This window comes from Pelobates fuscus, chromosome 3 (assembly GCF_036172605.1).
Source record: "Pelobates fuscus isolate aPelFus1 chromosome 3, aPelFus1.pri, whole genome shotgun sequence".
Lineage (NCBI taxonomy): Eukaryota > Metazoa > Chordata > Amphibia > Anura > Pelobatidae > Pelobates > Pelobates fuscus.
Genome location: NC_086319.1, coordinates 322,462,376 through 322,483,670, shown reverse-complemented (window position 1 = coordinate 322,483,670; position 21,295 = coordinate 322,462,376). Strand labels below are relative to the sequence as shown.

The 21,295-nt window shown below is 39.9% G+C and overlaps 1 protein-coding gene across 3 annotated transcripts in view; it reads right to left on the bottom strand.

Annotated features, from left to right (window-relative positions):
• Nucleotides 1-5,978: 5,978 nt before the first annotated feature.
• Nucleotides 5,979-21,295, bottom strand: part of PPIP5K1 (diphosphoinositol pentakisphosphate kinase 1) — a 93,874-nt gene continuing 78,557 nt past the window's right edge. For all 3 annotated transcript variants that reach the window (XM_063448961.1, XM_063448959.1, XM_063448960.1), the window contains 3 exons: nucleotides 15,119-15,256; nucleotides 10,304-10,414; nucleotides 5,979-9,482 (listed from right to left, as the gene is read on the bottom strand). In XM_063448961.1, the coding sequence (XP_063305031.1) occupies nucleotides 8,998-9,482; nucleotides 10,304-10,414; nucleotides 15,119-15,256 (734 nt within the window). In that variant the 3' untranslated portion in view covers nucleotides 5,979-8,997. The remainder of the gene's footprint in view (nucleotides 9,483-10,303; nucleotides 10,415-15,118; nucleotides 15,257-21,295) is intronic.

Genomic DNA, 21,295 nt, shown 5'->3' with positions numbered 1-21,295 from the left:
CATCCAATCACAACTTTTCTGCAAGTTTTTTGAAGCAATAATTTGCCTATCTCTTGCCATAGGTTCCTCCTTGGTATATACGGAGGAATTTTTTTTTATTTAAAGTCACTGCCTTTTCCTGGTCTTCATTAACTATCACACCTATATCTGTTTTCAGTGTAACTACACTTTAATCTTTAGTTTTTTTTTTAGAATGTATATACTTAAAAAAAAAAAAAATTGGGGTTAGTTTTGCGGTCTTTTGCCTTCACTTTTTAGTTTACCTAACCTAGTCGCCTTTTTGTTTTGAATATTTTTATTGTTTCACATAGGAATGCATATTGCAAACTGGTTCGAAAAAGGCAAGCGTTTGCCCACGCAGGGGCTTAAGCAGTAGTTTATACCAAACATTAAGGTGAACAGTCGCCTACGTAGAGGCTTAATTGTTAGCGTATGAGGAGAAATGCAGATTATCGCCTGTGCAGAGGCATATTGATCAAAACATAGACTTAAACACATACTAAACTTTGTACGGATACACTTGTAGGCATTACAACATGAGCTTTATAGACTGAGCTAATGCGCTATTTGTTTTGATTTAATTAACAGCATTTTATGAATACAGAATTGTACTGCTAACTTAAACCAGTATGGGCTTAGGGCGTTGATGTGTAGAGGAGCGGTTAATGTAAAGTAAGCTGTAGTATATGCTTAATCTGTGAGGTCATACACTCATCTATTAGCAATACCTTGCTGCATTATAATCGGAGTAAGGCCCGAATGGTGACGTAAGCTTAGGTATGAAGAGGCCCTAATCCTTAGGTTAGCTGTTGTGACCGCAGTACTAGTGTCGTGTAGCTACATGTGTAGCGTGCGTCTTCCTAATGGAAAGTGTTAGCCTTTTGACCTACATCATGTTGTACATCCATCTGGCTATTTATTCAACAACAAAAATAAACGGCATTAAGCAGGAGCCCTGGGTGGCTTTGAAATGTAAATAGCAGGAGCAGAAACAACAAAAGGAAACAATGGCATAAGTAGCCTTAGCAAGACTGATTCGAGTTGCAGAATTAAAATTATCCAGGGCCTTATCAGCATCCTGTGATTCAGTGAATGAGTTCCAGTGGCATTATCAGGTGCTTGACCGTTCCATCCAAACTTTGTGTGCAGTTGGAAGTGTTGCATAGTCTGGCTGGCTGTGTGGGAACAGTGCCTAGTCATGTGGATGTGTCCGGGTCACCCACACTGGTCAGGACTTAACCAGCGCCCCTCCATCTCTCCGGGCGCTCGGCCCTGGACGGCCCCCCAGACTGGCCCAGGCCTCCCCCCGTACGCACCCTGGTCCGGTGGGCACTCGGGGGCATCCTGAAGTTTGCGGCCCCTCCACCCAAAGAGTCCACATGCCCAGTGTCCCCTGCACCTCCCCCCTACCTCCAGTACCCCGGCAGGTTCAAGGTCCGCTCTGTGTGCCTCTCCCATCGCCGGCCGCTGCTACTGGGCCAGAGCCGCACGGCCCCGCAGCCACCGGTCCACCGGAGGCGCGTACCCCCCAGCCCCGTCAGGCTCACAGCGGTGGGGACAAGTTCCTCCGGGTGCCCACCTCATCCGGATGTCGAGCGGCCTTGGTGTTGGCTCCCAGGCCATCCGGACAGACCGTCCGCAGCTCCGACCACCACGGGTCAAAGGGTGGGTGCAGGGTGTGTCCCCACGCATGGGTTAGCCTTTCCCTGCGTCTGTCTGCTGGCGGGTCCCACATAAATAGCCTCTGCCATTGCTGGGCAGCATCACAGGCACCGGTCAGGAGCTCCTTCCTCGGTGTCCGCGGTCCCCGCGTGGCCGGGATTACCCCTGCCGGCCGAGGAGGGGGGGGGGGGGGGACGGGGCCGTGTCCCGAGCCGGCATTTCCCTCCAGAGCAGCAGATGTTTCTGGCATGTGTGTCTGGCAGGGAATACATCCATTTTAGGATCGCACATGTGCACTTGCTTATGGAGGCTGGTAGACCGAGTTTCAGCGTTCCCTGTGCATTGTTAAGGTCATATTTGGTGTTGAACCGGAGCGGAGATGATTCTCCGTTTAGTCGTGCACTGATATCCAGCTTTGAGGCAGTGCATATGTGGGTTTAGTGCCGTTTAGTGCGGCTCAGGCCTGGAGCTCTGATGGCCTGCTTCCATGCGGCTCGGCGGCCCGCCCCCCCTAGTCGCCTTTTTGCATGCATTATTGGTTACCTTATATCTTGTAAAGGATGCCTATGATTTCTTGGATTTAAATGCAATTTTCTTATTTTTAATTTTGTGGTTTACTTTCCCACTAAGCCACATTGGTTTCAATTTGTTTCTTTCATAATTATTACCCAATGGCACATTCTGAGAAGTGTACCTTTCTAATATTTGTTTGAAGATATTCAATTTTTCCTGTTTTTTTCACTAAAGAGTTTATGCCAGTCAACATGTTGTAAAGCTGCCCTAATCTCACCCTTTTTAAAGTGGTTTTAGTATACCCCATATGCATTTACTTTTTTGAGTTTATTTCAAAAGATATATTGTGATCACAATTTCCCCTACATTAAAGTTTGTCAAAAGATCAACATTGTTTGTTATAATCCGATCCTTTCTAGTTAATGCTTGTACCAGTTGTGACATGAAGGTGTTTAACACATTCAAAAACCTGATTCCCCTTGCTGAACTACTAGTTCCTCTATCCCAATTTATGTCTGGGTAATTAAGATCTCCAATAATTAATGTGTTACCCAGATTTGCAGCTTTCTCAATTTGCTCTAACAGCTTTTCTTCCTCATCAATATTAAAATTAGGTGGTTTATAACATCTCCCAACCAATAATGGATTCCCCTTCTTTTGCCCCAAGCAGTTATCTACCCATAAAGCTTCCACATTTTTCTTGTTACATTCCACTTGCCTTTAACTCATGGTTGACATACAAACATACCCCACTTCCTTTCCTGTTATTTCTATATTTCCTAAAAGTCTAACCTTAAGTTAACTGCCCAGTCATGTGTCTCATCCCGCCATGTTTCCATTATGCCTGTTATATCATATTGCTTAGTCTATGCTATAGAATCTAGTTCTCCCATTTTGTTATTTAGACTCCTTGCATAAGTAATTATATAAGTAACATTTAATAATTATCATTAGTCTCTTGTACTTTATGTGAAGTTTTCTTACTATTACATACCTCCTTTGATCCCTACCCTCATTATGCTGAGCTAAATCCCATCTCCTTTCTGTCATATCTCAATTTTGTAGATTTCTTTGTCGACACAGTCACACCCTGAAGAGGATGGGAGACCCAGGTACACGTCCGCACCGCAGATCTGGGGCTGGTGGGGCACCACTACATGGATCCTAAATAGAACTACTCCGCTGAGTACACTATATTGTTTGGTGGGTATAGGTTAAGCATCATACCTAGCATTAGGGCCTGGAGTTCGTATCCCTCACTCAGCCCTCCAGGCTCATACTGAGCAAGTTATTTCTGTGGCCTGAGACACACAAGTTTTCTGCATTATAAATTTTGGTTGTCCATGGTGGTCTATTTCTCTTCTACGACCCCAGCATTATTTTAATCGTGGCATTATGTCCTCTCTTAGTCTAGACCTTGTTGCTGACAGCACGTTCCACTAAAATCTTCCCATAGCTACCTATAGAGTGACCAGATCATGATATGCATTATGTTTCTTAAAATTGTGGAAGAAAAAACAAACAAAACATCTAGGTGAATTAACATACATTTTCACAGCAGTATCTCTTTGATACTTGTTTCATTGAGCAGCCTAAAGCAGATCAATAAAGACTTTATATACAGTATGGCGGTCTAGAAATGTGTTCTTTTTTAGAATAACATATTCAGCAGTGAGTTATAGTGGGTTGCAGAATTATGTGTATTTGACTTGTTACATACATAACGCAACAAACGACAAAAAAGGCAAAGCAGTATTTAACCCATCCAGTAAAAAGAAAAAAACAAACTAACAAAAAACAATAAAATACACCATGTCATTAGGAAGAAAAATAAAAGGAAAAAAATATATATATATATATCTTACTCATTTTCCAAAAACAACTTTATTGCTTTTACACAGGAGTGCTGTGACTCAATCAATACACAATAAAACCATTTGTATGCTCCTATGGTTCACACGAGTTAAGTCAATTACTTATTCTAAGCCAGTATGTGAGCAGATGAGTCTCCAATTCCCAGAACAGTATACAATGTGGAGGCTTGACAAACGGCTATTTTTGAAGGATAATAGATATCAACAAAGTCAGCTGAGATCCCAATGAACCGGTAAAATAAAAATGAACAAACAAACAAAAAAAAATAGTGTCACATTACTTTAAAACCTAATTTACAGGTATATAATTATAGTTTGTACAATTATAAATAAAACTGCTTAATAAACTTTTTCAAATTTTGTATATTTAGATGACAATTGTTTTCTATTTGTTTTATAAAACAAAAAAAAATGCAGTATGAAACAATTAATATAAAAATGTGGCAAAGATAATATTTTCGAAAGCGTAATGCTTTTAGTAACGCGGTTTTTCCTCCGAGGACAGTGGCCAATACAACGCAGAATGTGCAGTAGCAATAGAAGCAGAGTTTAAAAACCATTTTGCTGGAGTATCATTGTAATATATTGATAACAGTGAATAAGCTAATTGACATATCTACAGCTATTGAGTAATTTAGAATGTACTCAACATGAAAATATAGAGCAATTAGAATGAAAAAACCCTAATTTTTGTGATAAAATCCTGATCACAAACACAATTTAAGAGAAGGTATATGACGACTAATGACATTTACAACATTTAACTAAAAAAAAAAAAAAATACCAAACAGATTTTCCAATCACAGAGAGAGCGCGAGCAAGTACTGCGTACCGTATTTTGACAGTATAAGAACCTGTATTCATATTAATAAGGAACCATGACTGTTTTGCAGAAACAAAATAATTCCATGTCAGGATAGAAATGCTTTGCAGAATGCACTGTTATTCCCAGAAAGTTTATTAAAAATTTAAGAGGAACTATAACATTTTCCTGATAAACAACTCACTTTGCAGACTCGTTAGAAACAGAGTCCTAGATAGTTCTACAACAGTAGAACTTCTTACTCATGGGGCGAAATTTGTATTCCCATCTCATCAGCAGTCCTCGAGGCTTGGTACAACCTGTGCTGCTAAGCATTTGCCATTTTAACCCCTTTAGGACCAAACTTCTGGAATAAAAGCGGATCATGACATGTCACACATGGCATGTGTCCTTAACCCCTTAAGGACCAAACTTTTGGGAAAAAAAGGGAATTATGACATGTCACACATGTAATGTGTCCTTAAGGGGTTAAGGGGTTAAACATAAGAGGAAATGACTACTGAACCAAAATACATTCTTGATAAAGGAGGTGGAGTGCTTAAAGGGCAGCAATTACCTGTGAAAAAAAGATAAGACCCTAAAGATTTTCCACGTATGCTGGTCTGCATTTACAGAGGTAATAGAGATGAAAAAGAAATCAATTAAACATGTTTGAACTCAATATCACAATATATGGATGGATGAATATTCTCAATAAAGTTCCCTTCTGGATTTATATTCTTCAATGTAACCACTAATGATCATCTGACACAGTTTATAAAACAAACATTTATCATAAACACACACAGAGTTATTACACTGTTTCAGAATTCGCAGTAACAACCACAATATAAAGTGACAAATTACTTGAAACTACTGCACCAATATTAAGTGATGTAAAAGCCATAGTGGAGATGAATGGCTCACCAAAGCTCAATCCCCCTAGAGGTTTGCAAGTTGACAGTACATCGACTGGTCACAAATAGGTATACAATGAAAGCAGACACTACGTTCTGTATATGCAGCACAGCGGCAAATGGTCTGTAAATTTTGGATAAACATATAAATTAAAACAAATGTTTCTGTATATAGTTTTATATTTTTATATATAATATAGATTAATCTCATTTAAATTTTACTAGCAAGTTTATTCTGAAAATAGCATTTTTTTTTTTAATAATATACATCCAATATCTGTTCAAATTAACAACAGCTCTCAATTAAGGCTTCCGTTTTTTACAGGGCAAACGGGGGTTTGGGGTGAAACATCTTATTTTCAGGCTGTCCTTTTTGTTCTTTGATTTGAGTAAACAAGTTTTTTATAGAAAAAAAATCTGAACATTGATTTTCACCACATTTCAGAGGAAAGTTCAAGGTCAAATGTACTTCTAAAATCTTGACTGAAAACCGGTAGCCATCATTTTTTTTTTCCCTTTCTTATGAAGTGTAAAAGGCAAGACCTATTCTCTTAAGTAGACTGTAATACGTACAGGGTTAGATAAAGACTTTCCGAACAATCAATATGGTTCTCAAATGCAAACAATGCTGACATTGCACTGCAAATTCTATTGATTCAGGTGTCGCATGTTGATCAATATTTTTCTGCGTGAGTTACAGAAATACTTCCTGCAAGAGAAACCTAAAAGTACTGCTATAAAAAGTGCAGTTATCAAGCCTTTGAATTCCAGGAGCCGCGGAACCCACTCTATATCTGGTGTTTAGCAGCATAGCAGGGAATTTCTCTTACAGTTGGCTCTCACTGGCAATACTGCATTGGAGACTGCCGCAGAGATATGATGTCAGAGCTTGGCTTATAGCAATGAAGAGAGCTGATAAATATGCCCAAAAAATAGAGTTAATAATTTTGTAGCAAAGTGTCTTAAGCTCTCCAAAAATGGCCAGAACCAATCCACTGCCATACCCCATCCTTGCAAGGCATTATACGTACCTGTTCAAATGGGGCTTAATAAAAATGATAATAATAATAATAATAATAATAATAATAATAAAAGAAGAAGAAAGCTCGGCTTGCTTTGGCACCCAAGTTTTTAGCTTTGTCCTTCAACTGGCCACTGAGTTATAAGAAAATAATCTGCAGTGTTTTCAAGTATTTAAATACGACTTGAATAAGCGAAGCCTTTGGAGACTCCCCTATCCCCACAATAATCATATTAGCTGCCCTAAACTACTCAATATAAACATGTCTGCATCTGTAAGAGATGTCCCCTTGGCAGTATAGTCGACTTCTATATGAGCGAATGTCCGTTTATGGCTTTGAGACCTTTTAAAATTACATTTATGTTCGGTCAATAATGCTCTCGTAACAAATAAAGTACTATTTGCAATTCAAATCAAATGCAATGTAATCGTTTACTGGACGGATGTCCAAAAAGACAGGCAATCCTGTAATATGGCATAAGTGGTATAAATCACAGTATAAATGAGCTGGTTCCGAATATCCTGACCATTTTATATTAATACCAAGCCCAGCTTTACTACCAAAATACGAAATTTGTCCTTAAAACACATTCTCAAAAAAGTTAATATTAAATGTTTAGCTGGACCAGTACCCTGAATGTGACTAGATACCCTCATGAAAAAAAACAAAAAAACAGAGTTATTTATAAAGTCTAATTCTAGGGCAAAGTTGTAAAACTTTAGCAATCACCATGGAAACCAACAGAATGATCCTGCTGCTGCACCACTTAGCATATTGCTAGAATAAAAAAATAAATAACCCATGATGGATACAAAATAGGCTTTCTGCATGCAACAACACCATGAGCATAAAGTATGTGTAAATAGGGGTGGTAAAAGCAAATGGATTTGCTCACTGTAATAAATTCATCTCTGTAGGCAATTAAAACAAGAGACCAGTCCGAGAAAAACATTTCAACTCAAACACTGCTTCAAAAAAATAAATCATAATTGCTAACATCTTGACATGGTTTGTTTTAAGAGTAGCATTTGACATTGATTAACAGACAATCTATTAATTATCTCCACCAGTGTACATTACTTAGTACTTGTCTTAATATATCTGTTGGACTTGTGAAAGTAGAAGCCCATTGATAACAGATACAAGTTTACTGTGGCCATAATGTTAGAGTGACCATGTTAAGCAGCTAAACATAGTGCATCATTAGACCCCCTACATGTATTCGCTTTGTGCACAGCATCATTTTCTATGCTTTGGCGAGACAGAGGCAACGGCACTTCCAATGCCAAAAGGAATATGCCTGGGTGGACCACGGCATTAAAAAATGTAAAAAATAAAAATTACAAAGCTTACAAAAAGTCAGTGATTGCTTTTGCCATCTTCTGTGTTCTCCAAGATTTTTTTGATTTTTTTTTGACTAAGTGAAAAGTCCAACAAAGTTTTTTTTTTTTTTTAATAAAGAACAACAAGAAAAAAAAAAATAAGAAAAAAACCCAAAAACAAACCATACCCATTTCCGTGCTGAGCTCAGGAAGCACTCAGCGAGTCTTCAGTTTGTTATAGTATATATGTGGAAAACGTATTTCTCCAGAATGCCATTCACCAAATCTAGGCTTCTATGAAAATGATTTCAATGAAGAGCAACAATGTCCCAGTTTCCTGTCATATAAAGCGGTTTGTCACACAGCAAGTATATATGCATGGTAAAACTGAATAAGCTGTTCACAAATAATTTGTAGTACCTCCTCTGGCCAAACGATGCAATGGGATGCATAACACAATGCTGACAAGCCAGGAACCTTCAATTTGTGAAGGATGACCAACATCTTTAGGCCACACATTCATTTAATTTGTGGCCTTGAACGGACTACTCATCTTGCAGACAGTTCCTTAAAGTCTGAGAAAAATGTCATAGTGAATCAACCTTGCAAGAAACCAGGGAACATATAGGTAGATGTTAATAGAATTGGTAGGGCAGTAGCCCATCTAAAGACGGATTCAATTGTTATTTGAGCAGTAAATTACATATTTACTGAAATCGTCAGAAGACATTAGAACATCCTTTGAGGTTTTTTTTACATAATGTCTGCAAGTTGAAGCATATTTACGGATATAATTTGGTTTCACAATCTGGACACGGAATCTGGATGAAAAAGAAAATTATCACGTAATCGTAAACAGAGAACAGTTGTGTTAAAGAATTAAACCTATAGTGAGGTCTCTTGTCCCTGCATAGTTATCTCTGTTAAAGATTGCTCGGCCACTGGAGACTGCTCTTTGGGAATCCTTTGGCTGTCAGAAGTCATGTGCTGGGTACTACAAAATCCCTTTGAATGTTCAAGATTTGGCAGCGATCCTTCTCCGGGTGGCTCTAGACCTAAATGCATTTGATCTGCATTAAAATTCTGAAATGTTGCTGGTACTTCACCAGAAGCTAACTGTGCAAGATTGGCAGGATCATTACAATAGCATTCTTCTCCTTGAGTAGCCTCATGACACAACTCTTCACCGTTGGAGTCCTCTCCTGCTGGTGTATGTGACTGAACTAGATCTTCAAGATTTAGCTTTTTCCTTTGCTCTTCACTTAGTGATGTTTTATCGATAAAGTTAAAGCGTACTGCAAAATCAGTCAAAACAGCTGTCGGAGATGAGGGTCCAGCACTTGACACAGTGCTGGAAGGACCACTGCTATCTGCAAATTGAAATTCAAATTGATTAGTTATCGTTATTGCTAACATTTGTATATTTTATGTATTTGGGTTTACATTATGGAAACTTTCAGGATACCAAAATGGAAAAAGAAATGCTAGTCACCAAATACAAATTTAAGTCAAACATAGAACTTATAATATCTCATAATTAACTCATATACAGTGATGTGTGATTGTGAATGTTCAATAGTTGCCAAACTACAACTCCTATGGTGTTCTGCCAGCACTGAAGTTTGGCTGTGCCTATCAGAGATGTAGTCCGAGAACACAACAGGTCACTTTGTAATAAAGAGTTTTACGTTTACATTACAAACAAAAGATTTTGTAGAGTACCTAAGAATTAAAGAAGACCATGGAATCACACACAAAATGTAAGGAGTAGACACTGGAATGAGGTGATTGAGAAAGGACACGTGTTAGAAGGAAAAAACAGAAATAGTGTGGAATGGCAAAAAGTAAATAGGATGGAGAAATTAGATGAAGGCTTAGAACAAATTGTATGTACGCAGAAATGTGCATAGACTCAGTGTTACCTTACCTGATTGATGAGTACCCCACATGTAATTTTCTATCACTTTCAGCAACTCCCATAAAATCTGTTCACCTATCCATTCATTCCTTGGCCCATTTCCCTCCCAATAAATGTCAAAGTCTCTATCCCTACAGTGGATAGTGTAAAATAACCCAAACAAAAATGAATTATAGAGTTTCACTAATTAATTCCATTCAGTATGTTAAATTGGAAAGCTTTCAGGCTAAATTTAGGGTAGTGTGGAAGAAGAATTAAATCCAATCTACTTACACCATGGAGGTCTTTCCGTGCGCTGGCGCAAGGGAAGCGATGAGGAGGAGAGGATTCTTTGGGGGAGATAAACATCACTTGATGTACGTCGTGAATTCATGGAGTCACAACCTGATAATAAAAACACCGGCATATTTATTATCAGTAGATAAATTCCTTACTACTTAGTGATACTAACGTATTTCCAACCTTGAGCTAATCTGACACAATCAGGTTTTGCAATAGCTTCTCACATATTCTACAGGGTTACTCTTTAACCTTCTAATTACATAAATGGTGGGCTAAAACCATGCAAATGGCCCTTAAGAATTTGATATTAATAAATGTTTATAGCAGGTTAATAAAGAAAGATTTGAACTAAAAATTTAAAAGGAAGACATAGTAAAACACACTACCTTCATACCTAATAATTAATCAGGAGGAGTGTTGATAACCAAGTTTAGAAAGTATCTATATTTTTTAGAAGAAACTATGGTAGTTATGTATAAATGAGGCACAACTATAACATGAGAAAGATGCATATTATGGCCAAATGCATACTGGAAGTATTTATAGGTTTGGCATCCATAAAAGTCCTCTCACTTGACACAGTAAATAGGTTCATTCACTTGACACTGATAAGCCACAACATTAAAACCACCGATAGGTGAAGTGAACAACATTGATTGTATTGTTACAATGCCACCTGTCAAGGGGTGGGATATATTATGCAGCAAGTGAACAGTCAGTTCTTGAATTTCATGTGTTGGATGCAAGAAAAATAGGCAAGTGAGAAGATTTGAGTGACTTTGACAAGGTCCAAATAGTGATGGCTAGATGATTGGGTCAGAGCATCTCCAACACGGCAAGTCATGTGGGGTTTTCACAGTATGCAGTGGTTAGTTCCAATCAAAAGTGGTGCAAGGAAGGACAACTGGTGAACTAGCTTTAGGATCATGAGCGCCCAAGGTTCATTGGTGCACATGGGGAGCGAAGCAGTGGCAGATCCTGGAGGGAGAGGGGGCAACGGGGCAATTGCCCACCCCTGAGCTGGCTGTCAAATGGGGGGCACAAAGCATAAAGAGGATCTTAGTGGATTAATATATGAGCATATTTATTTTACCCCCTTGTAGTTTACTCCAGCTTACAGCAGCACTTCTCAGCTGCCGGAGAAACTACAAGGGGGGTAAAACAAATATGCTCATATATTAATACCATTGGTGGCAGTGTGTGGTAGTCCCCAGCCCGAGAAGGAGAAAATTCACTTTCTTATTCTCCTTCTCGATGGGCGCAATGGCAGAGTTTCCCATGCTCAGCGCTGCTAGGCCAATCAGAGCAGGAGGCGGAGCTATGGTGGTGAAGTCATAGTCCCGACTTCACTCCTCCGATTGGCCTAGCAGACCTCCTCCCTTCACTAAAAGTAAGGGAGGCAATGGGGACCATCAAAGGACCTGGTGAGTCACAGTGCACAGTGAGTGCACAGCCCTAACCCACCACTCAGCTCCAGCCTAGTGCAACTGCCTGCTGGCATGCATTAGTAGCCACCAGCCTGCACACTACACAGGCCTTCATTACTGTCACCATGTGACCAGCATGTGGCCAGTCAGGTCAGGAACAGGCTGCCCAGCTCTGCCCAGTTGCTGTCCAGTGACTACAGCCACCTAAGCAGGGGAAAGCTGGTCACTGCCCACCCAAGTCAACAAGTTGGTGTCTGCCTTGCCAGTTGATGCCCACCCAGCCCAGGGACCAGCCATCCAGAATCCAGCTGGCATAAGAAAGGCCATTGAGTGCCTTTCAAGTCCAGGGGATAGCCACCTGCCCAGTAGCCACTCAGGCCAGTCATCTGGTATTTAACCGCCATGCTGAGCCCAAGGCCAGGGGATAGCCACCTGCCTGGTGGCCACTCATGCCAGCTATCTGACATTTAACAGCCATCCAGTGCCTGCCAAGAAAGCCAGCTGCCTGTGCCCACTCAGGCCAGCCATACTGCACCTGCTGATATCTGGGCATGGTACTTACCAAAACTGTAACAGCACTCTGGACCTGGAACCAGTCGTCTGGCATCCTGAAAGACAGGCCAGCCACCTGCCCAGCCAGCAGCCATCTGACAGTCCAGTATCATCAGCTGAAGACAGCAAAGGTTAGTGAGAATGCTCCTTTACTTTTAAATTTATTTAGAGGAACTCTCCAAGCACCATATTTGGAAAAAGTGTTACTAGTACAGCATTTTACTGTTTCCATGACCACTATAGTCACCCAAATGGTGAAGTGGTCTGGGTGCAGTGGTCCTGTCATTTTAACCCTGCAATGTAAAATATTGTTTGTTTGTTTTTGGAACCTGCAATGTTTACTTTGCAAGGGTTAAATTCACATCTAGTGGCTATCTTTCTAATAGCCACTAAATGCACTTAAACTGCACTGACCGAGTAAAACTGCCACGTAATATGGAAGCTTATAGGAAAGCATTGGAGAGGTGCGCAGCACCAAGGGACTGTTAGAGCTGGAAGGTAAGTAAAAAGCTTTATTTTATTAATTTTAGTGGAAAAGGGGAAGGGAGACGTATATATATATATCCAGGAACAGGGGCACTACATTGCTACATTGTTAGGAATACAGGTTTGTATTCCTAAAGTTATAGTGTTCTTTTAAAGGGAAACTCCAGTGCCAGAAAAACGATCCGTTTTTTTGGCACTGGAGGGTCCCTCTCCCTCCCACCCACCAATCCCCGGTTACTGAAGGGGTGAAAACCCCTTCAGTGACTTACCTGGGACAGCGGCGATGTCCCTCGCCGCTGTCTCCGCCTCCGCGACGCTCCTCCTAGTGATTACGTCGGCCGGTGGGCGAGACTGATCTCGCTCACCGGCCGAGGAGACCTAATGCGCATGCGCGGAAATTCCGCGCATGCGCATTACATCTCCCCATAGGAAAGCATTGAAAAATCATTTCAATGCTTTCCTATGGGGTTTTGAGCGACGCTGGAGGTCCTCACACAGCGTGAGGACGTCCAGCGACGCTCTAGCACAGGAAACCTGTGCTAGAACCCAGGAAGTGACCTCTAGTGGCTGTCTAATAGACAGCCACTAGAGGTGGAGTTAACCCTGCAATGTAAATATTGCAGTTTATGAAAAACTGCAATAATTACACTTGCAGGGTTAAGGGTAGTGGGAGTTGGCACCCAGACCACTCCAATGAGCAGAAGTGGTCTGGGTGCCTACAGTGTCCCTTTAAAATACGTGAGCTGCTAAACTTACTAGGTATGAATTGTATGTGATTCTTAATTTACAAAGAGCACTTTTATGAGATTTATTGTTCTTGTCTGTTCTTTAAATTAAACCAAGGGTCTTTAATTGTAAGCTGGCAGTTCTTTAAGCAACACAACATCTTTTATCGATTATCTCATGTTAACCAAGCCTGGCAGAGTGCCGCTCCTGAGATTGGACTCTGGATCCACCCATGGAGCGAAGGCAAGCCTGTCTTGTCCGACCACACAAAGCTACTGTGTATTGAGCTTTGCAGCCACAGACAGGTCAGAGTGCCCATGATGACCCCTGTCAAAGCACCTTCAATGAGGGGAGTGTTAGGAAAGGATCATGACGCAATGGAACAAGATTGCCTGGTCTGATGAATCTAATTTTCTTTTAGATAAGATGGATGGCCGACTGTGTGTGCATCATTTACTAGGGAAAGAGATGGCACTATGGAAGAAAGCAGGTTGGCGGAGACAATGTTATGCTCTGGGCAATGTTCTGCTGGGAAACCTTGAGTCCTGGCAAAAATGTGGCAATTGTGTTCCCAGATGGCAGTGGCCACTTGCAGCAAGATAATGCACCCTGCCATACTGCAAAAAAAGTGTTTAGGATTAGTTTGAGGAACATGACAAAGAGTTCAAAGTGTTGCATTGGCCTTCAAATTCCCCAGATCTCAATCCAATTGAGCATATGTGGCATGTGCTAGAACAACAATTCCAAACCATGGAGGCCCCAACTAGCAACTTGCAGGACATAAAATATCTTGGTGCCAAATAACACAGGGCACATTCAGAGGTCTTGTGTAATCCATTACTTGACGCATCAGAGCTGTTTTGGCAGCACAAGGGGGACCCACACGATATTAGGCAGGTGGTTTTAATATTGTCGCTGATAATTGTATGTCCCACTTTAAAATTTCTTTTTAGAAATACATTAAATGATTTTAAACTATTTTGGTTATTTAAATGTTTACTTTTATGTCATGCCAACAGCTCAGAATATGGCAGTTCACTATACTATAATAGTCACTTACAAAACATTCAGCTATAGCACCTCATTTATAGACAACTCCCTTTACATCAGTTCAGACAGGTTAGATACTCCAAGAAACTCTTCCTACCTACTGCTCTGTAGGTTCTGACGGTCGTTTGCAACTTATCTTCACAGCAGGTTCAGGCAATCTGTCGGCCCGCATGGTGACATGTACAAACTATTACCAAATACTACAACTGTTTATTGGTGTTAGTCGCAGCACTTTTATAAACACCTGAATGTACAAATGATTAAATATGGAAAATATGGAGAATTATATATTTTTTTGTGGCTTTTTTTGGCATTAGAATTATTAATTAATTGTTTGTACCATTTCATACCTTTATGTAAAGAATGAGCATTTATCCCACTCTACCCACTCCCAACAAACTAAAAGAACATGAGAAAATGATGATAGTACAGAAGGCTATAAGAGAGCACACCTGAACTGCAAGAAACAGTTTCCTTCTCTGACAAATAGACATTGGACTTTTTATATAAATGTCTTCCCTTCAATAAGAACAATAATTTCAAGTAACTATGCATTAGCACATACCTGAAGATGATCTTGAATGGGTCTCTGCAAACTTTTCACAAACCAGGGACAGGAACTCGTTAACTTGTTTGAGGGACAGGGAGTTGTGAAGAGTCTCCAATGGGTAGATGGTGGGCACCATAGAGCAACCCTCAAAACCTGCCAAAAACAGCAGAACCATGTCAACGCCACTCCACTTACGCACCAATAAAGAAAACGTTCTGTGAAACGTCCTTCATTCTTAGCACACATCAGTGTAATTCCTTCATGATAAACTATAGACATAATTTTTTCTGTTGTTTTATGCATTTGTTCAATTCCCGATTTCTGTCTGTGGGCGCACATTCATATTTTGTATATTTTATGTAATGGGTAGATTTTTCTTTATTTTAGCAAGATTTGCATTTACTTTCCTATTTGTGCACCTGGTATTTGTTCTAAACTAGTTCAGCTACTGACAATTACCCATTACAGTCACTGGTTTGACTTAATATTTTATTGTGTAATATACACAATACCGATTGTAAGCTTTGCTTATCTGAAGTGTCACAGTTTGGAGTAGGTTACCAGACAATCAATTAAAATAAACAGAACAGAAGGAGCCATAAAACGCCACAGTCTATTTTAACACCTTCAATAATCAACATTTTTCACTCATAGGGGTTATGCCAATGTAGAAACATACTCCATTTCACATTCAGCTATATTCCTTGGAGACAGCAGCATTTCACATGCATAGGATACATACCGCATTTATAGAAAACAACAAATCTGGAACATGCACGTTTCAGTTTTTAAATATCAATGATTCAGTGTCTCGTGTTTGGATGTTTGGATGTTTGGATGTTTAGCATCCCACCAGTTTAAATGTGATGTGCCATTATAGATATTTCAGAATGTTTCATGCAGATAAGCAATCCTCCCTAATTAAATATGTATAAATATGTCCCAACATAAAACATTTTTCATTTGAATTAAAGGTGCACTCTAAGTATGGCAACCACTATAGCTTATTGCAGTGGCTATGGTACAAAGAGTTTTCAGTGCCGCCACATTTTCACTTTTGGCACTTACTACGTTTACCATTTTTAGTCCTCAATTTACACTGGTGCTAAGAATATGTTTCACAAACTTTTGTCCAGTACCCGCATGTTGTGCCCTTTTAGTGATAATGTCACTTTACCTATTATACATAAATCAAATACAGAATATAGTGCTAATAAACCAATAGTTTGTCGACAAAACAGAAATTTAAATACTGCGCAGGTTAGTCTTGGACTTGCAACAAATAAAACTTGCATCAAACCATTCCATTAAAAATACATTTTAAAATCAGCATAAATAGAACAGCGCAATGGAAAGAAAAGTTCAACTTTTAATATTGTATTACTGTGTTTAACCCCTTAAGGACCAAACTTCTGGAATAAAATGGAATAATGACGTGTCACACACGTCATGTGTCCTTAAGGGGTTAAAGGATAAGAGAGTTAAGCAGTGGTCTCATCCAGTCTACGTTTACCCTTTAGCAATGCCTCAAGGGTCACTTCTCACGTAGATCTGGTCAGTAAGGACATGTCTAATCACTAAAGTTCTATTTGAATTCAAAAGGCAAGATTCCGGCAAGATTAAAATTTAGTTTATGAAAAGATGCCAGGCCCATTAAATGGTAGATGTATCTGTTAAATGGACAGTATGCAAAGTTGTAAAGTTCCCCTCCCCTGCAACTGAAACATCATTGAGGGTATCAAATGAAAATAAAACAAATAATAAACATTAAATTGTTTTACAAGTAGCTCCCGCTGAAAACTCCCAAAGTGGATGTTTAATAACCCTAAGAGGATTTGCACCCAACGACTTTGAGCACTATAGCCACTGTCATAATACACACACTGTAGATCTTTCCTCCCACACAATCCTTAAAAGAAATAACTGGTTGAGAAATTAGTATAAGACTTTTCAAAAAGAAATCTTTTCACATGCATCTATAAAACATAATCCCAAATGTACATCTAATTACTGATTTACAGTGCATTTATAGGATGTGAGAGTAGACGTTTGCCTTGCAACAATTAACTGCTTTTGTCTGTTGCACCATTCATTAAATTTAAACAAACGGTTTATCTCATCCAACAATGTATAAAAAAAATGCAAGCAAGCAATTATTATTAAACAAACACTTGTCAGAACAGAACAAAGGCAAAAATAATTAACTAAGACGGCTTGTGAGAGCAAACAAGGACAAAACTAATTTTAAAAAAACAGCAACAAAACAAAAAAACTCCCACAGTGTAATAAAATGCTTTTTTACTTTTACATTTCTATGTTTAAAAAAACACTATGATCAAATTGTCTAAAATAGATACTTACACACAATGCCAATGAGAAATGTGCAGTATATTTTGTACTTACACATGATTACTTACTATAGTGAGAATTCAAAGTGAACTTCGAATTTAATGTCACAATAGCTGATCTAAATAAGCTGTGCTTTGAGTTTGGCTAATCTTGCCTTAAATGTGCAATTTATTTTGAATTATCACTTTAGTGAGTAAACGGTCTTAATCCTTTCTTCCTTATATGACCAGGAAAATTACCTTACCACAGCTTTTAAAATATACTGAATGGTATTACATATTAATTGCAGTTATTTATCATATCAGTATGTAAATTAGTAACCCTGCCACCTGATCTACTCAGACAATGAATCGTGTTAAAATATGGATACAAATTATATGATTTTGGTTAGTCCCTGCTCAGATCTCAACACGTGTTAGCTCACGTGCGATTACAGAGAGTAAATATACCATTTGCATTTAGTGAATGTTGGTGCGAATCAGTGACGTGCAGCTGATACCTAATAAGGCATAGTGTGGAAAGCACGTTTTACTTAGCGAGATCTTATACAATAAAAAATAAATGAATAGTCATAAGTGGATTAAGTCAATTCAGTGATCCATTTTCATGTATATGGAAAAATATTTACTTTTGTCATTTCCCCTTTCCCATTCAACAGAGGCGATTTAACGTATGACAAACCCCAGCCTTGATGATGGCTCACATAGATAAATGTTGACTGAAATGATCTAATTAGTGTATCCAGTTCAGTGTAGAGCCCCTTGTGTGACACTAGAAGGTGTGACAAGTACAAAAAAACAACAGTGGCATTAATAAGAAAAGTTCAGTGCTGGGGGCAGACTCTATGTATCCAAATCATTTCATTAAGATCAATAGATGTTGGTGCTTAGTGTCTCTCAGATTAAGAGCTCCACTTGCATACAAGCAGACATGGTATAATAGCTGCAGAGCCATCCCTGTTTTCAGACACTCAGAGCAAGAAAATTAGATATGAAATAAAGCAGATCTTTTGCAGAAGTATATAATGGTTGCAGAACTGAATTCCACCTGGTGACTAAAGCAGTTTTGTCCCTTTCATGACAAAATGCCAGGAACACGACTAATGAAAAACCAGGTAATGTATGGCAGTGGGGTGTGAGTTTGCAGAATTTATACCATGAATGAGAGAATCACAAAAAATATTCAAGAACATAAACAAAGATAACGAATGTTACGAAACTAACTGTGGCTTTAGTCTAGTTCAAGGGACAGCAGAAGGAGCACAGGTTTAAAGGGACACTATAGGCACCCAGACCACTTCAGCTCAATGAAGTGGTCTGGGTGCCAGGTTCATCTAGGGTTAACTCTGCCTGCTGTAAACATAGCAGTTTCAGAGAAACTGCTGTTTACATTAGGGTTAACCCAGCCTCTAGTGGCTGTCTCATTGACAACTGCTAGAGGCACTTCCACGCTTCTCACTGTGCTTTTCACAGTGAGAAGACGCCAGCGTCCATAGGAAAGCATTGATAATGCTTTCCTATGGACTAGCTGAATGCGTGCGCGGCTCTTGCCACGCATGCGCATTCAGCCGATGGCGGCCAAAGGAGGAGTGTCCCCAGCGCCGAGGGAGCCCGGGACTAGAGAAAGGTGAGTTTTTAACCCCCTTCCTCTCTATTCAGCCCGGGGGGAGTGGGACCCTGAGGGTGGGGGCACCCTCAGGGCACTATAGTGCCAGGAAAACGAGTTTGTTTTCTTGGCACTATAGTGGTCCTTTAAGATAAATGAGGTTTCTCTTTAGTTTAGAAAAAAATAACAAATCAGACTGCATGTGGAAAATAATTATCTACTGCCTATAAATTCTACATTTCAGGATAAAGATTTCCATGTAACTGACCAGTTACAGGGTTATTTATTAAAGTGAGGATTTCTGGCAGTGGCGTCCACAACACATGCCCCCCTCCCCCACCCCTGACACATACCTTCAGACACACACACAATAACAAACACATACACACATACATACAGAGACACACATACAGACACATATACACACATCCCCAACAGACACACACAGACACATACATACATACAGAGATACAGAGACACACACACATACATACAGAGACACATACACACAGACACACACACATATACAAAATGTTTCCGCTTTCCTACCTTTTGCAGGAGGGTGACTTTCCCTGGGGTCCAGTCCCACTCTGACTCCCTCCTTCCTCCCACGCGGCTCTCTGATAGCTGGGAGGAGTGACGGGCAGGGCAGTCACTCCTCCCAGCTCTGTCTGATGTCATCACAGGGGGCTCGGTCGGGAATTAATGGAACTAAAGAGCAAATTCAATAGGGCCTTGGAGGCGTGCTCTTAGGCTGCCAGGAAGAGACCATTCCCAAATGGTTCTGGGATCGGAGGTAATGTACCCCTGAGCTTCACCACTAATGCCTACGGCAGCTTTGATGGTACTCAAGAAACACTCCTAAAAAATTATAAATAAAAAGAATTCTACATATATGGAAAGAGACTTTTAGAAGTTTCTTCATATATTTACAGTTTTGACATTCCCCTTTCAATGTCAGCATTCAAGGTGTTTAAGAGAGGCAAACATCCTTATTCCAGAACCTTAAGAGTCTACTTTTTGAAACTCTGATCCACCATTGGTGAAGTTATCATTAGTGATGACGTGTGTCTAATTAGATGCTTCTCATATAAAATCACTGGGACCAGGGCAGTTTTTAACACAGGGCAAACTGAGCAGCTGCCTCTGGTCCATTACTCCTGGGGATCCAAAGCAGCAGCCCCATTGTCCCGCTGCCCACAACCAGGTACAGACTAGCTCACTGGGATACTAGAAAATTTACTGGTGGGCTGTGGCACCCTTTAATATTGCTCCAGACCAGGTCCCTGTCACTTTGATTGTTCTTCCACGACCTGCAGGAAAGAAGTGAGTTCAGATCGCATCCTCCCAACTAACAGGACGCTGCATGGGGAGGAGGAGGTACACACTGAGGAGGAGAGGTACTGAAGAAACTTTGGGCCTCAGACTCCCATCAGCCTCAGTCAGCCAATTCCCACTGGACCCCAAGAAAGGCACCCAAAAAGTAAGGAAACAGGAGGGTGGCTAAAACATGTAAAATTATACTTATATGTGTGTGTACCTGCGTCTGAGTATATGAGATTGTGGATACCTTTGTGTGCATCTGGCCATATGTGTGTATGTTTACATGTGTTTGTGTCTGTATGCATGTGTGCCTGTGTATCTGAGTGTGTGTGCATATTTGCGTCAGTGTGTGTATACGAGTGTGGCAATGCATACACCCCAGCATTTCAATGCCAACACTACACACAAATACACCCCTGCCTCCCAATGCCAACACTGCTTGCAAAAACACTCTTGCATGTGTACCTATGTGTCTGTGTGTATCTGAGTGTGTGTACATACCTGTGTCAGTGTGTGTAAGTATTTATCTGTATGTGTGGATGTGTCAGTGTGTGTATATCTGTGTGTATGTCAAAATGTGTGTATATGTGGGTGCAAGTGTATGTATCGATGTTCCAGTATATGTATGTGTGTATGTGCCAGTGGGTTTATCTGTGCATTAGTGTGTTTGTGTCAGAGTGTTTATCTGTGTCAAGGTGTGTGCACATGTGTCAGTGTGTTTATATGCATTTATATGTGTGTTAATGTGTATTTATATCTGTGTTAATATGTATATGCATACATTCCATCAAACACAAACATTACATACAGACACACCTCTGAATTAAACCCCAAAATTATATACAAAGACACCCCTTCACTCATACTATACCAATACTATACAACAATGCACATTCATGTTCAAAAGACAACACT